General features: G+C 39.7%; 2 protein-coding genes across 2 annotated transcripts in view; one reads left to right on the top strand and one right to left on the bottom strand.

Moving 5' to 3' along the window:
* GABRA5 (gamma-aminobutyric acid type A receptor subunit alpha5) overlaps positions 1–17,919 on the top strand; it is a 412,886-nt gene that overhangs the window by 191,064 nt on the left and 203,903 nt on the right. Inside the window, exon 6 of the mRNA XM_073614638.1 lies at positions 4,625–4,707. Within this exon, the coding sequence (XP_073470739.1) occupies positions 4,625–4,707 (83 nt within the window). The remainder of the gene's footprint in view (positions 1–4,624; positions 4,708–17,919) is intronic.
* Positions 1–17,919, bottom strand: part of GABRB3 (gamma-aminobutyric acid type A receptor subunit beta3) — a 682,386-nt gene that overhangs the window by 573,614 nt on the left and 90,853 nt on the right. The window lies entirely within an intron of this gene.

The following is a 17,919-nucleotide window of genomic DNA, read 5'->3' as shown; positions in this document are numbered from 1 at the left end:
TTTTTCAAAATTGGCGCTTTTTTTTGTTTATAGCGCTAAAAATAAAAACTGCAGAGGTGATCAAATACCACCAAAAGAAAGCTCTATTTGTGGGAAAAAAAGGACTTCAATTTTGTTTGGGTGCAATGTCTCACGACCGCGCAATTGTCAGTTAAAGCGACGCAGTGCTGTATCGCAAAAAGTGTTCCGGTCAGAAAGGGGGTAAATCCTTCCATGGCTGAAGTGGTTAATAATAATAAAAAAGGTAAACCTAGTCAAAACATTGCCTTGTCTGACTATCCGTTCCAGTTCCTGAACTCTGGCTAAACGTCAGGGAGCCAGAGATAAGCGTAGTAGAACAGCAAGCAGGATCTGAAGCCAGAAGTAATGTCAGCCAAGCAAGTCTTTAACAGGAACACAGGAGAGCGTCTCTAGAGATGTGACCAAGGCAAAGCCAGAGATCATCTGGACTGGACGGCTTAAGTAGGCAGGACTGACGAGCAGGATATCATCAATAGGTGAGTCACTGTGGATAGATAGGAGTCGCAATTAGCCGACAGCTGAGCGGCCAGCTCAGCTCACAATAAAATGAAAAGACAAGCTTTATTAAATTATACCAAGGTTTATTGAAAGTGTCATACTAAAGGTCAATGCATTAAAGACAATCTTTCTTGAAGAATTATGAATGTTACCATTGCCTTCATCTCCTTTTGAAAATTGTAGTTTCCTGGTTAGCATATTTGTTATTTTGCTTTATACCTTTGACCAAGAACATCTACGAACAAAGGAATGAGTAAGCTGTACATAAGGTGACAACATGCCCATTGGAGCAAATAGGTTCATGCTTTGCTGGGGGGGGGGGGGGGGTTGCCTTCCTCTGGATCAACTGTGGGTATAGGCTTGTGTATATAGGATTGTATGATTTTTTTATTTATTTTTTTTAGAATTTTGTTTTTTTAGAATTTTTGTTCCCCTCTTTTTATTGGTTGAACTAGATGGACTTGCATCTTTTTTTTAACTAGATTAACTATGTGAAATTGTCAGACTGTGGAGAAGGAAGCAGTAGTGGATGAGTTACTGAAAGAATATCTTAGATTAGATAATAAATTTGCCAGAAAAGGTCATGGTATGGCTTTGTTTAAAGGTATATAGGGTTGGTGAGTGCTGAGGAGCATATGGAAGGGAATTCCAGAAGACGGTAAAGGCTCATGCAGGATGAAAGTGTGAAAGAGCCAGAAGAAAATTACATAAATCAAGCAGCAGAGTTGCTAGTGTGGTTTTAGTCTGTTAGTTGGTGGACCACAGAGGAGAGTGTTACAGTGGTGAAACTGAGAAATGATAAGGGCATGTTGGAGCTTTTCAGCTGTATTATTTTGGCTTGTTCTACAGCAAGCTTTCTTTAGCAGGCAGGATACCTGACATCATTCCTTTTTTTCTGTAATTTTTTATGTTTTCTGGATAATTTGTACAAGCAAAAAATTATCGTACAGAATGTGTCAAACAACACATTGGAAGAATGGTAAATACAGTATGTGTGGTTCATCTGATAATAATAATTTATACTTTTAACATAATAGTAATTGTTAAGCATGGATGAACAGTTGCATTTTAAGCCCCGTACACACGATCGGATTTTCCAACAACAAAACCGTGGATTTCTTTCTGAAGGAAGTTGGCTCAAACTTGTTTTGCATACACACGGTCACACAAATGTTGGCCCAAACACCTTTGTCAGGGGTCTAAGGTGTTAAACTGGAAACGCATCGGGTACCAGGGATTACCATCCACTGGAGAGTACTAGTGTCATTTTATATGTACTGTTGCACTTTGTTTTGTGTTATGTCTGTTTTATTTATCTTTGTCTTTATCTTTGGACATCAGATGTCTTCTAATGTTTGATCATCTGTTTGACCTACTTGTTCTATGTAACAATAAAAATAATTTTTCTGTGCACATCAATGTCTGTGGCCTTCAAAGTCCCATTCAAGGGGGAATAGTTCTTTTGTTGTATACAGAATAGGGATGTGGGCACTACATTGAGTTCTTTGAGACAGTAGAAACCTCTTTTTCTCTTTATACACATTTGTATAGATGACAACAGGGTCACACCTACCCCCTTCTACTACATGGCTACCTCCTCTGATTCTTTAAAACCACCTGTCACCGCACCCCTCCCCTAGGCCTATGTCTATTCAACAGTTTTGCAGGTGGTATGGCTGGGGGAGAGAAGCCACTCTAAGTCAGAGGTTCTGAGAGCACTTTGGAGGCAGGCCAAAAAGTGGCTGACCTCATGCCATTTTGTGTCAAGCAAGGTGATGCAAGGTGAATGATTACACAAGTACCTTGCCTGGCACATGTACTGACAGTGCAGTGCTCTCTGGATCAGGTACTTTAACTTTCTGGATGTCCCTTAGCAGGCCATTTTAGACAGTCATAACCTATGAGTGTTTGCCTTGCCTAAATGCAGTGGCAAAACAAGCTGCCTGCCAGCCTCAGATATATCAACAACAACTCACTGGAATGTGATGTTGGCCATGCTGTAGAAGCTGCACAAGTTATTAAGCATCTGTAAGAGAATGATACAAGGGCAGGCTCTGTAGCTGAGGCTATTTTCACCACATCAGTGGTATGTCCTAGGCCCCTGTGTAAAAGCATTATGCATACAACTGGGCCTCTGTTACATACATGTGCTGGCCAGGGCAGTGGCAGTTGGATCCCAATTGGGATCACTGTTTACTTTTAATACCTGTAATCTGGAACAATGGTCTGAGTTTATGTGGTGGTATGAGCAAAATTATAGTATGGTTAGCTATGGTGAAAAAAAGCTAATCATGCTTACTCTCCTAATTGTGTAATTAAACTTCACTTACATTACAGTGGCCTTTTGCTGGGAATTCCCTTTTACTATATCTGCATTACATAATTGCATCTATTACCATGATGTCAGTAAATCCATAATGGCTGATTTTGCCCTTGACCCCAAACTGAGTGATCTGGTGTTCAATGGGCACTGTTCCTTAATCATCACTGTGTTAAAAAAACTATCTGTCTTATTAGTTAGCAGGCATGTTGCATAACAGTCTGTGGCAAGCTTCTGCAACTTATGGATGGTAATACAGTACTTTTACTACAAGATGTTAACTAACTACAGTGCTGTTTGTTTCTGATTTGCTACTGTTGGCTGCCACAATCCAGGAACAAGCAATTTGGGTAGCTTTTTGGGACTGCCTAACCTAATAGACCTGTAGAAATATTTGGCAGATGCTATCATACTGCCTTTATCAGCTTCCAGGGTAGTGAGGTCGATTTAGGAAAGCGCATTAGAAAAAAATGTGTTAATGGGCAGATGCTAAATGTAAGAATTGAAGGGCTTATTAGAAATATACAATAGCTTTGTGCCACCTATGTGGATACAAAGGGTGCCTTCCTTAGGAAAGACACTTGCAGCTCGAATTGCTTGGCTTTCATCACTACAGGAGACAAGTAGGCTTTCATCACTACAGGAGTAGGATAGTGACAGGGTTGCAAAAAAGATGACCCTTTCCTTTTGAAATATCTCATCTATTAGATCAATGGAAAATATTATCATTTCTATGCTAAATTTGGACAAAATATAGCTCTATTCAGAGGTAAATGTTTTCAAAGAAACTGTTAGCCAGTTGCAGCCCATTTAAGGAACTTCATGATCTGCAGTGTATATGTCAGGTAATGCAGTCTAATTAGTCCTTGGTTGATCAAGGCTCATACAGTAGTTGTATCTGTGGAGGGGGTGCCGGAAAGAACACTGATATAAAACAGAGGGATGTAGTCATATGTCATAAAATGGATACACCAGGCACAACTCTCAGCCAGCTGTCACAAGAAAGTAATAGCCAGTACTTAAAGAAATGTCATAACTTGCGTTTGAACCAACAGACTAAAGACTTCAACATCAGAAGATCTAAATGCAGTCTATCCTCCCTATTCTCTTCCTTAATAATGTTATGTTTAGTATTATATATTATACCTCCAAAGCCGAATCAACATCAACAGCTGAATCATCAGCAACATAGCCATTTAGGAATGTATTTTAAGTTTTCACTGAATAATTAAACACATCAGATGGCGATAAAGTATAAGGAAAACAAATGACAGAATGCATGATTGTTTTGCAACTGTTCTTACTATTCTGTTGCCTGTGGTGTCAGCAACTGCATGATTGAAATCCTCCTTCGTTCTAAGACTTTCAGAATAAATTCATTTCATAGCTCAGCATATAAAGATGCTGGCAGTGAGACATTTGGCTCAATGATAAGAGAGCTGTCCTCTGAGAAATGGTGTCATGGGAGTAAAGGCTGTATTTTATATGAACAGATAGACAGATAGGAGTTTTCTCATGTTAATGCAGTTTGACAGCTGTGGGAGCTAACAGGTAAAACCTGACACATCTGCATTTTTCATTCAATACATAAAAAAATCTGATACCTTAAGAGATGCTAATACACTATTTCAAATGGACATCAGGTTGCATTTTGCAGTTTAACTTGTCTTTATCATCCTTATAATAATGTTGCAGCCATCACTCATAAGCATTCAGGCAAAGATTGAATACCCACTGACTGCACTGCTGTATAATTCAACTTTTTTCCTCTATTTTTTTGCACAGACTAACAATTTCTGCAGAATGCCCTATGCAGCTTGAAGACTTTCCTATGGATGCTCACGCGTGCCCTCTAAAATTCGGGAGCTGTAAGTGTTTGTATTTTGTCTTTTTTTAACATATTTCCTTGGTTCTGTTCTCTCATATCTGTAATACGAAATGCATTTATTAAAATAGGTTATTTGTTTTAAATGTTAACTTACAATCAGTCTACATTTGTGGTGGGGTTTCCATCTCCAATATCCCTTCTGTTGTGAGGCTAGATGAGATAAAGGCCAACTTTCATGTGATCCATCAATAAGCCTTTTTTATGTTTCAAAGATATATTCGAATATTGTGAGTGACCATTTTCTGACCACTTGCAAAAGATTTTTTTTTTTACTCTGAAGTGTTTTGAAGTTTTTAAAAGGCTTGAAGTGTGTGTGTATATTAGAATGGTTTTAGCTTGATAAAAGCATGCACAAGAAAATTAATCAAATATAAATATTCTGATCACTATCGTAATATTGCTTGCAATTTGGAATATAAACAGTTATTGTTTGTGACATATTGAAAGAAAAACACTCCTAAATGTGATAAAAATTCTGATCTACGCAAACAAATAATGCATATGTGGTTAGCATAAGGCTGGACATGAAATGGTAGTCAAATGATCTGAGCACCATAAAAAAAAAATCATACACATGATAGTGGAAGACACCTCACAGTAAATCTTGCAGGATACTTCTTGTAGGAAGGATAGAAATGCACACTTTTACAAAGCTGTGAGTTCCAAAAACATGTAAGAATGGGGAGCAAGGGACACTTTGGGGCTGTGTCATAGCTGACACTGTTCTGTATGACGAAATGCGTCAGTTGCTGGGACTTGTTTGTGAAATCATCATGCACACCAGCTCATGCAGTGTGCTTTTCATGCTATTTTTGCTATTTGCGAGCACCTTTTTACTTCTAATAAACTGGTGGTTTAAGAAAAGTTTTCATCTGAGATCTATGTTATTACTTACTGTCATAAACAAGGTGTGACCAGAAATGTGTGGACTGCAATAGGGAAGACCAAAACGCATGTAAAGTGAAAAAGTAATATTTATTAAAAGGATAAGTATAAACAATAAAGCAAACTAGCAAACAACCACAGTGACACACAAAAATAACTTTCTAAACCAAACTTGAGTGCAGGATGAGATATAATCATAAATGTAATCAAGCCAGGGTCATACATGAGAGATCAGTCAGATTGAACAGGGAGCAGGACAGAACAGGGAAAGGGCAACAGGAGGAAGGGATAAGTCAGCAAGACAGGGGTCCAGGGACGGATGCAGGGTTCACGATAACAGGAGGAGGAGGAGGAACAGGTTCAGGATAGCAGGGACACAAATACAGGTCAGGGCTCAAGGACAATACCAAGGCAGATGTATGAGCGTCTGCCGAGTATAAACACACACCTCCTGCAATCAGTCTTAGGTGACGCCTGATTGCAGGCGTCACCTGAGACTAATTGCAGGAGATGATGTTGGCTCCAGACTGCTGGGAGACACCCTCTGGTGGACACCAGTACTGCGGCCTAAAGATCTGACAGTGCCAGCAGCAGATGAAAACTTTCCTGACACTTACATTGTTTGCACTCTTTTTATACATTTTGTAAATAAACATTTAAAAAAAAAAAAAGTTTTCACACTATCCAGTTTACTAATTTCATCAATGGTTTATGGATTATTTGAGCTTGGGGTGAATCTCAGTGGAAGTGCACTTAAAAGGGCCAGATGACATATGTTAAGGCATGGCCTCTTTTTCTATTAAAACACAGAGGACCTCAAATTTAGAAGGTCGTGGGCATCCAGTAAGGAGTTGGTGTGCAACTAGGTGGTAGAGCACAGGCTGGACACGGCATGAAGTGTGGAGTGTCATTACAGTTTATTCACATGATGTTTGGACTTTTTATAATTATTGCATTATTTTCTATGGTAGCACTGTAGAGCATATGGTGCACCTTTATATTGTTCACTGTACAATTATTAATTTATAGAAATTGTTATACAACCCTAATTCCCAAAAAGTTGGGACCCTGTGTAAAATCTATTTAAAAACAGAATGCAATGATTTGCAAATCTCATAAACCCATATTTTATTCACAATAGAAAATAGAAAACATATCAAATGTTTAAACTAAGAAAATGTATAATTAAAAAAAAAGAGGTAATTTTTAAATTGATGGCAGCAACACGTCAACACAGCCCTTTTGACAGGTTCCCCAAAAAAGGATAACTACTCTCAAAGCAATGTTGTCCAATGATAGCAGATCGATGGGCTTTTCTACATTTTTAATGCCCAATAGGAGGTTCAGGGGTGCACAAGGAGCTTTAATATATATTACCCACCCACATGTATGATGCCACCCCCTTCCAATGACCCCATAGAGTCCACTACTCTGACACACAAGAAGCTAAAAAGAAAGACATCAAACATGGATTTAAAGCAATGTATAGTAAAACCTTATTATATCATTTTTCTGCACCACGTCTTTTTTTCCCTGAAAACAATATATCTAGAGTTAAACTGTGGGAGAGCAGGGTCCCCTTGTTTTAAATCTGTGGAATTCTGTGCTTCAGGATGTTATGAATTATTCAAGAACTTCTCCTTTACAGTTTCAATGTACAAATTTTTTTCAAGGTCCTTTTGGCCTGCTCAGAAAAGCTAATGTGGAAGGAATCCTTGGAATGATATGTATTAAATTAAATAGCACTACTGAAAGCTTTCTCAGTCATATTATACACTTTAAAATAAATCCGTTTCTAATTGCCTAGTGCACTGTGCCATAGAAAGAAGAACTAAGCTTAGCGTTTCACTGAATTTAGATATCCCACAGTAGTGATGTCACATTAGATGAAGCACATGGTAGTAGAAATGTAACTGTTTTGTTTTAACAAGACTGATTGACTTAATATAAGGTGTATATAATGCAGAAAGTGCCTAGACAGGATAGGTGTCACTTGTGCGACTTGTCATGCGACTTTGGACACACACAGTCGCATGACAAGTCGCAGCCCATGTATTTCAATAGACGCTCTCACATCTATGCAACCTAAAGTTGTAGTGACTTTAAAAAGGTTCCTGCACTACTTTGATGTGACTTTCTTGCAACTTGGGGGTCATAGACTGCAAAATAAAATCTCAAAAGTCACATTAAAGTTGCATCTTAATGTTATTAATGCAACAATTGTGCAACAGTCATTGCCAAAGTCAACAGCCAAAGTCGCACCCATCCAAAGCATTTGCAATGTAAAGTTGTGATGGTGTTGCACAAGTGTGAATGAAGATATACCTCCTAGAATGGTATAGCCATATAAATAGAGTTAAATTTGAATTGCTGTGACTAGAGTCAACTTTACTATGAAGCATAGGAGGCATGTGCCTATTGGGGTAGCATACATTAATGACAGACTTATCTCTATTGAGGAGACGGACTTTACTGTAGGTTGGAATATATCCCAACATCACTCTTGCAGTGTGTATTTTTATGTTTTTTAAAGGACGTACTCACAGGCTCCTTAAATGTGTCTTCCAGGTCCTACCTTAGCATTCCATGCTCCTGAATGCTAAATTAGCTAGACCCACCCCATCCTACTGGTATACTACCATTATAATATATAATTATACATTTAGCCAATATATTATTCAGCCCCCCCACAGAGAATATAGCACCATTTACCATAGTTCCTATTCCAGTGGATCTTATAATCTAAGGAATTAAAGGATCCTATTATTATTATTATTATAGAGGATTTATATAGCGCCAACAGTTTACTCAGCACTTTATAATATAAAAGGAGACAATACAGTTACAATACAATAAAAAACAAGAGGATTAAGAGGGCCCTGCTAAGAAGAGCTTACAATCTAATAGGGTGGGGCAGGTGGTACAAAAGGTTGTAACTGTGTGGAATGAGCTGATGGAAGTGGTAGGAGATTAGTTGGAGACGTAATAGGCTTTCCTGAAGAGATGAGTTTTCAGGGATCGCCTGAAGGTAGCAAGAGTAGGGGATAGCCGGACCAGTGGAGGTAGTGAGTTCCAGTGGATGGGAGAGGCTCTGGAGAAATCTTGGAGATGAACATGGGAGGAGGAGACGAGAGAGCTTGAGAGTAGGAGGTCTTGAGAAGAGCGGAGAGGACCATTTGGGTGATATTTGGAGACAAGATTGGTGAAGTAGAGTTGTGAATGGCTTTGTATGTTGTGGTTAGTATTTTGAATTTAGCTTGCTGGGTGATTGGGAGCCAGTGTAGGGATTGGAATAGAGGGTTGGCAGAAACTGAGCGGTTGGTAAGGTGGATAAGTCTGGCAGCAGCATTCATGATAGACTGAAGAGGGGATAGCCTATGGAGCGGCAGGCCAATGAGAAGGGAGTTGCAATAGTCAAGGCGAGCGATAACAAGGGAGTGAATAAGGAGCTTGCTGGTTTCATTTGTTAAAAAGGGGCGAATTTTAGAGAGGTGGTTTTAGAGAGTAGGTGAATTCTACAAACTTTTGACAACGATTGGACTTGGGGTTGAAATGACAAGTCAGAGTCTAGGTTTACACCTAGTACCTTGGCATGAGGGGAGGGACTGATAGCTGCATTGTTGATTTTGATGGAAAAGTTATGGAGGGGGGCACGTGCAGGGGGAAATATTAATAACTCAGTTTTAGAGAGATTTAGTTTAAGGATGTGGTGCGACATCCATGCTGATATGTCAGTTAGTAAGTTAGTAATGCGAGAGGAGACTGAAGGAGTGAGGTGAGGAGTAGACAGATAGATTTGGGTGTCATTGGCGTATAAGTGGTATTGGAAGACGTGGGTGGTTATCAGGTGACCAAAGGAGGAGGTGTAGATAGAGAAGAGAAGGGGTCCAAGAACAGAGCCTTGGGGGACCCCCACAGAAAGGGGCAATGGAGAGGAGGATACAGAGTTGTAGGTGACACTGAAGTAGCACTGTGACAGATAGGCAGAGAACCAGGATAGAGCAGAATCTCGGAGGACAAGGGAATGTAGTTTATTGAGAAGGAGCGGGTGGTCAACAGTATCAAAGGCCGCAGAGAGGTCAAGTAGTAGGAGTATGGAGTATTGGCTGTTGGTTTTAGCAGTTACTAAATCGTTAGTGAGTTTTAGTAAGGCAGTTTCCGTGAATTGCTGCGAGCGAAAGCCAGACTGTAATGGGTCAAGAAGGTTATTTTCACTGAGGTAGGAGCTAAGATGATTGTACACTATGCATTCTAGAAAGTCCTAAAAAGTCTTACAAAATTTAAGAGAGGAAAACCTAAATCGTAGGCCTGGGTAACATAAAATAAAAAACAAATTCGCAGTTGCATGTGTTTTGTCTCTTTGAAAGCACTGCAAGTACAGAAAAACACCTGTTGATCCTTCTAGAGATCCAGTGAGCTTCTAAATTCCTGTAGTGGTAGAACAATGTTGCCTCTGCTGCATTAACCACTTGCCAACCAGTCACTTACCTAGTATGTCATTGGACTTCAAGTGGTTGTACGGGGATGATACCTGTGCCGTTTTTAGAGCCTACGGTCATCTCTCTTGTAGGATCAATCCTAGCGGCTAACTAGCTGCTGGATTATTTATACAAGCAACCTCCCATCCCACTGCCCTCTCTCTGCAGCTTTATCGGGGTCTCCCGTCCCACCTGGAGTTCTGATCAACCAACCAACACTGATCGGAGAGCTGAACATATCGGCTTTCAGCTATTGTAACCCGAAAGAAATGACCTGGCATCACTTCCGGTTTACCCAGATGTCAATAGCGCCATTTTAAAAAAACAATAGCATTCTAACACACCGATCTTGGTGTGATCAATTGCTGTTAAGGGCAGAGGAGTGATTTGGGGTCTTATAGACCCCAGATCTCTCCATAAAAAGTACTTGTCACATGCCTATTGCTGTCACAAGGGATGATTACATTTTTTGTGACAGAAGTAAAAATGGTAAAATAAAAAATGAAAGTGGCAATGTAAAAAAAACCCCAAAAATAACTTTAAAAAATGAATGTCCCCTGTGCTCATGCACAAAGGCGAACGCATGCGTCGGTCCCGCATGCACGCAAACAGCAATCGTCCCACACTTGTGATGTATCACCACGAACGTCAGATCATGGGCAGTAATTCTAGCACCAGTCCTCCTGCATTATTCTAAAGTGGTAACTTGTAAAGAGTTTTAAAGCATCACCTATGGATAATAAAATGTATGTTGTTTGCACGGGCGTGAGCAATATTAAAGCGTAACAGGTTTGGTATCAATTTACTCGGAGTAACATCATCTTTTATATTTCACTCAAAAATGGATTATGTATTGTGTATTCTTGCATTAAAATTCAAAAAAGTTTATTTTTTCCTCTTTAGTTATGTGTATCGGAATATATCCCATTATCTGCAGGCTGCTGCGTCTGCTAAAAATTATCCCTGCTGTTTGTATTCACAGCAACTAGATACTCAATCACAATAGATAAAAGTTCCCCCGAAAGATCTCATGGTATCTGCAAAAGGGTGAAAGAATTTATGCCGTCACCCTATGCCATGTATACTGACTCACCTTAAAAATAATTAACCAGGTGTGATCCAATGACTTGGCCATCAATTAAAAGAAAAAGGACTAGAGGTCTAAAAAGATTGTCACCAATAGGGTCAAGCAGTACATGAATGTATAAACATGGCTTTATTGAACGATAGTTAAGTACAAATAGAAAAAAAACCTCCACCAAACCAAATATTAAAAATAACAATGTTGTCACTTACATGTTAGAACTAAACTGTAGGGATCATTGGGGAATACCCCAAAGATTAGGCAGTAATAACGATGTTTATTATGTATGGAAGATTCCTTCAGTTTGCCCCAAACCTCAATAGAGTGCTTGGCAGATGGAAATTTCCCTACCCTATGAGAGTCGATCACTATTTTGATATACAGTATGATCGAAGTTCAAAAACTTGGATTACTCTCATAAATATCAGCAGGTTAAATCCTGATAATGCAAGTCCCAACAATCTGTCAAGGAGCTAATAAGGAGAACCAGATACTGCCCTAGGCGAGTCTCATATTGCCAGAAAACAACCACTCAGGACAGTATAAGGTGGCCCAGCAGAGAGGTTTTTTATCAGAAGTAACAGCCTATTACACATACCTAATGTGTATGTTGCTCTATCCATAAAAAACCCTTCAGCATAAGTTCTCTTCTGCTAGATTACAGAACATTTAAGAAAAATATATAAGAGATGTGTATCGTCACACGGAGTGGTGCCGTGGATACACATAAAGTAGTACTGTGCCACGTCCTATCAATTGCATATACCAAAAAAGGGGGGAGAAGGGACTTATGGACTTTTTAGGCACCACAAAATTGTAGATAAAAATTCCTTATTTTATTTAATATCAAAAAACACATAACAAAAAAAGACAAAAAATATTGTTTAAAACACAACATATGTCTATACTTAAATCGTTGCTATACAACACCATCTACAATATGAAATTCTCCGGACATATGAGGAATAGCTTCAAATGTAGATCAGTCCGAAGAGGTGGCTAGATAGCAATTCCATAGTCAATTCATATGTTGAAATTGTTCGATGCTCGACATGTTTCGCGTATGGGCTACGCTTCCTCAAGAGCGATAACAATGTATGTTGTAACTATCAAAGTATATAACATTACAATTAATTGTTAGTATATATACATAGGTAGAAAACAGGCGTCTACAATGGCGCCACATATCTTATACAAAAAGGCCAGTTATGTGCTTGCTCATGACAGGGCGGTAGTGGGCGTCAGTACCCGAGCGATGCTAAAAGGACTGCTATGGGGGCGTGCACAACATAGTTATAGATGGTGTTTAAGTAGCAATAAAATAGATTTGTGACCCAAGTCAGGTTTTTAAGGAAGGGGGGGGGGGGGGGGGGAGGGGGAGGGGGATAGGGAAGAGGGGGAAGGAAAGGGGAGGGGGGGGGGAGGGGGAAAGGAAGGGAAAGGAAAGCGGGGGGGGGGAGGGGGAGGGGAGAAAAAAAGAAGAAAGGAAAAAGAAAATGGAGGGTTCAAGAATAACCCCCCAATGGAACAGACAAGTGGTGAAAACAAATTACAAAGAAAAATACTCACATTTAAAACCAATATGAAATAATAAAGAAAGGTACAAGTCCGCTAGCAAGGAAGAACCATATAACTTGACCATATGATAAGAATATACGTATCCGGGTCAGTATGTTCTTGGTATTAACTATTTTCTTATATATATATGGACCTATTCCTAAAACAAGGAAAATAATAAATTTTGAGGAAAAAGGAGAGTTTGCATCAAGCATGTAAGTTTTTTTATATATATATATATATTAAAAGTGGCCTATTTCCTTACTGTAATCTGGGACACTCACCACCATTAATTTTACAAATCGAGAGTCATAGTCTGTGTGCCTCTGAGTTCCACCATGGAATACAAACAGACATGTCTGTTTGTATTCCATGGTGGAACTCAGAGGCACACAGACTATGACTCTCGATTTGTAAAATTAATGGTGGTGAGTGTCCCAGATTACAGTAAGGAAATAGGCCAATTTTAATATATATATATATATAAAAAAAACTTACATGCTTGATGCAAACTCTCCTTTTTCCTCAAAATTTATTATTTTCCTTGTTTTAGGAATAGGTCCATATATATAAGAAAATAGTTAATACCAAGAACATACTGAACCGGATATGTATATTCTTATCATATGGTCAAGTTATATGGTTCTTCCTTGCTAGCGGACTTGTACCTTTCTTTATTATTTCATATTGGTTTTAAATGTGAGTATTTTTCTTTGTAATTTGTTTTCACCACTTGTCTGTTCCATTGGGGGGCTATTCTTGAACCCTCCATTTTCTTTTTCCTTTCTTCTTTTTTTCTCCCCTCCCCCTCCCCTCCCCCACCCCCCCGCTTTCCTTTCCCTTCCTTTCCCCCTCCCCCCCCCTCCCCTTTCCTTCCCCCTCTTCCCTATCCCCCTTCCCCTCCCCCCCCCCCTTCCTTCCTTAAAAACCTGACTTGGGTCACAAATCTATTTTATTGCTACTTAAACACCATCTATAACTATGTTGTGCACGCCCCCATAGCAGTCCTTTTAGCATCGCTCGGGTACTGACGCCCACTACCGCCCTGTCATGAGCAAGCACATAACTGTCCTTTTTGTATAAGATATGTGGCGCCATTGTAGACGCCTGTTTTCTACCTATGTATATATATACTAACAATTAATTGTAATGTTATATACTTTGATAGTTACAACATACATTGTTATCGCTCTTGAGGTAGCGTAGCCCATACGCGAAACATGTCGAGCATCGAACAATTTCAACATATGAATTGACTATGGAATTGCTATCTAGCCACCTCTTCGGACTGATCTCCATTTGAAGCTATTCCTCATATGTCCGGAGAATTTCATATTGTAGATGGTGTTGTATAGCAACGATTTAAGTATAGACATATGTTGTGTTTTAAACAATATTTTTTGTCTTTTTTTGTTATGTGTTTTTTGATATTAAATAAAATAAGGAATTTTTATCTACAATTTTGTGGTGCCTAAAAAGTCCATAAGTCCCTTCTCCCCCCTTTTTTAGATTACAGAACATGTTCACCTTATGTTATAGAGATGAGAAGAGGCAGGGTGTTTTGTAGTCCACTTTGTCAGGACCAAGGGGGATGGGAGATTATGAAGAGAGCTTGCATGCCCCCAGATTAACACTTTCCCGTTCAACCTATAGCAGATTGACGGCCAGGTGAGACTTTCCTCCTTCGGAGTGGACCTCATATGATGTCCTCTCAAAGGGTGCCGTTTGCCTGCTGCCAGTATCATGTGATCACTGTGACCAATCACAGCAGATCACATGACAATTGTAAACAATGGATGGCTTCCTTTTATGTCATCCATTGTATACAATTGTGTTTCTAGCTGTGATTGATCACAGTGATCATATGGTACAGACAGGGCCAATCACAGCTCATCTGTACCATGTGATTTGCTTTGGTAAATCACTGCTAATCACATCAAAAGACACTGAATGAATCAGTTTCAGTCAGTAAAACTCTTGCACTTGTGACAGTATGTAAAAAAAAAAAAAAATTTGATTTTTTTTTTTCATTTCTTAATTTTTTTTTAAAATTATGATAAAAATTTACAAGCTCAAAAAACTTCCCATGTCTCTTACTAAATACCCTGGACTGTCTTCTTTCCAAAAGGGGTCATTTGGGGGATATTTGTACTATCCTGGCGTTTTCGGGCCTCAAGAAATTAGATCAGTAAATCAAGAGTGATCGATCTCCAGATACCGCATACCAGGGGTAGGCAACCTTAAAGAGGTGGAGATCTACCTGAACAATATGGGAGAAGTCAAAGATCACCGAGCACAATGTCGCCTCCTCACACCTGATTTAAACCTCTAATTGCCATACTAACGTGTTGCAATCATGTGCATTGCATGGCAATCGTAGTTTAAATCTGGAGGTGGGGAGGGAAAACCTCCTCACCACCCGTCAAACATACCTGAGTCACTTTTCAAATGAGCATCAGTGTCTGCTGCACTCGTGAATGAGCCCTTAGTTGCATTTGGCAGTGGCACCTTTAGGGCTCGTTCACATGTAAATTTGGGAGGGGGGGGTGTGTTAAAACTCCTGTACTCAGAAAGTGCACCAAACCTACAGGATATAATAGAGAAGTGGCTAAACGCAGGAAGCCCGCAGGAAAGCTGCAGGTACACTGCACCAGTGTGGGTAAATCGTTGGCACATCAGTGTGAAAGCAGCCCTATACTATTATGCCCAGTGTATTGCTTCACCTGAAGATCTCTTCTTTCCTGCTGCCTGCACCACTCTGGAGACTGCTAGCCGGGATAAGAGGTGGAGTGCAGTTGGTATCACTCCACATGGGACAGGGGCCAGCACTACAGAGGAGGCATCGGCTTATGCGGCTCTTGCTCCCTACTGCAGCTCCAACTTTACAAGTAGTCCCTCTGCATTGCACTTTGAAGCTCTGGAATGGTGGGTAAGCAAGCCCAGACCCCGATCTACCAGTCCCATGTCTGTGATCTACTTGTAGATCGCGATCTACAGGTTGCTGACCCCCCGCCGTATACTGTATACTTATTTGGGTTATTTTCATCAAAGAAATGTAGCATAATACATTTTTATTTAAATGTAAAAAGATAGATTATTTATTTGCAACATTTTATAACAGAAATTAAGAAAAATGCTTTTTCTTTCAAAATTGTTGATCTTTTTTTTTGTTTAGCAAAAAGTAAAAAAAACACGACTATGAAAAAATTATAAATATTTCTTATGGGTACAGTCTTGAATGACCGCGCAATTGTCATTCAAAGTGCGACAGTGGGGAAAGCTGAACATTGTCCTGGGCAAGAAGGGGGTAAAAGTGCCCTGTATGGAAGTGGTTAAAGAGCACTACTGGCAGGATATTCATCTTTACACAGCACACAGGTAGAAATAACCTTGTGCTTTTTTATATGGCCTGAAGTTTTCTTTTGTAGGATCACTTTATTTGTTATTGGTAAGCAATAAAACATACAGATACTGCAGCCAGGCCTTTTAAATAGAGGTACAGTTAATTTAATATAAAGATGAATGCGGTTATTTCCCAAATGATTTCGGACTGCATTATTTATGCATTCCATTTGTATTATGTAAATATATTATGAAGTGCATGCCACTGCAGCCAAATAATCAATCAATGTTGTTTCTTAACTGCACAATGTCAAGAACTATGAGAGTGAATGAGTGACACGCTGTTTATGAGTGTCTTTGGCCAAACTGTTTCACACCAGTGATTTTAATGTGAAATCCACTCAGCAGGGGTGACATTTTACTAGGATTCTGGAATACAGCCAGCAAGGGTGAAATAGCCCACAAAGTGATAGGTTTTAGGCTTACATCACTCTGTAACGTGATCATTTTCATTGCTTCACTAATCCAGCTTTGATGTTTCTGCATGATTGTAACCAATCTGTACACTTTAGCACTTCCCCATCTGATAAACTTGTGATGTTGCTAAATAATTTAGCTCTATACAGCACACCATATAATACATGGCACATGTCATCATAGTAACATCCAAGTAGTAGTTTTCACCAAATATGGAATTTGGTGAAAACTTGAAAACGGATGGCTACATTTCAAAGGATGCTTCAGTACTTTACTTGCAATTTTTCAGTAAGTTACAAAAAAATAACCATGAACACTTTCCAATAATCAAATTCTTTTAAAATTAAATAACATTTAGTTTGATTGATGTACACTAGCTATCATAGTATGAATGTAAATGTACTGTATAAACAATCATAGATGGAAATGGCAAATGGAAAGCATTTCACGCAGGGGTTGGGTGTACACATTACACAACTCAACCATTTGGAACATGAAACTTTTTTTATACTTTCAACACAATTTAAACAGGCATGTTAACACATCAGAAATTTGATTTAATGTTGTTGTAAGGCCTCATGTACACCGCAGCTGGTAAACGGACGTTTAGGAGCATTTGGGCTGTTTTTTCAGCAGCCCCTAAATTCTCCTCTATGTTATCTTATGGGTACATGTACACTCAGCCTTTTATAGTAGTTTAAAAGCAGTTGAGGTTAGAAGCATTTTTGTGAAAGCAGAAAATCACGTTCAAGACAGTAGTTTAGTGGGATTTGAAACACCAAATGCTTGTAACAGTGTGTAAACGTGTCTAAACACGGTAACTCGCATTTATAGGCGTTTTTATTTGTAGGCTTTTTCAATGAGTAAAAATTTCTGACCATTTACAATGTGGAAAAAACAGACTTTCCAGAACCCTTGTTGGCTGCAGAGGGGGGGGGGGGGGGGAGAGGGGGAGAAGGGGGAGAGAGAGAAAAGGGGGAGAGAGAGAAGGGGGAGAGAAAGAAGGGGATAGAGTGGGAGGGGGGAGAGGGAGGAGAGAGGGGGAGAGAGAGAGAAGGGGGAGAGAAAGAAGGGAGAGAGAGAGGGAGGGGGGAGAGGGAGGAGAGAGGGAGAGAGAGAGAGAAGGGGGAGAGAAAGAAGGGACAGAGAGAGGGAGGGGGAGAGGGAGGAGAGAGGGGGAGATTGAGAGAAGGGGGAGAGAAAGAAGGGAGAGAGAGAAGGGGGAGAGAAAGAAGGGAGAGAGAGAGAGAGAGAGGGAGGGGGAGAGGGAGGGGAGAAGGGGGAGAGAGAGAGAAGAGGGAGAGAGAGAGGAGGGGCAAAAGAGAGAGAAGGGGGAGAGAGAAAGAGAGAGAGAGAGAGAGAGGGGGGG

The sequence above is a fragment of the Aquarana catesbeiana genome, linkage group LG02 (genome assembly GCF_042186555.1).
Source record: "Aquarana catesbeiana isolate 2022-GZ linkage group LG02, ASM4218655v1, whole genome shotgun sequence".
Lineage (NCBI taxonomy): Eukaryota > Metazoa > Chordata > Amphibia > Anura > Ranidae > Aquarana > Aquarana catesbeiana.
Note: the sequence above shows the minus strand (reverse complement) of the source record. Positions and strands in the feature narration are given on the sequence as shown.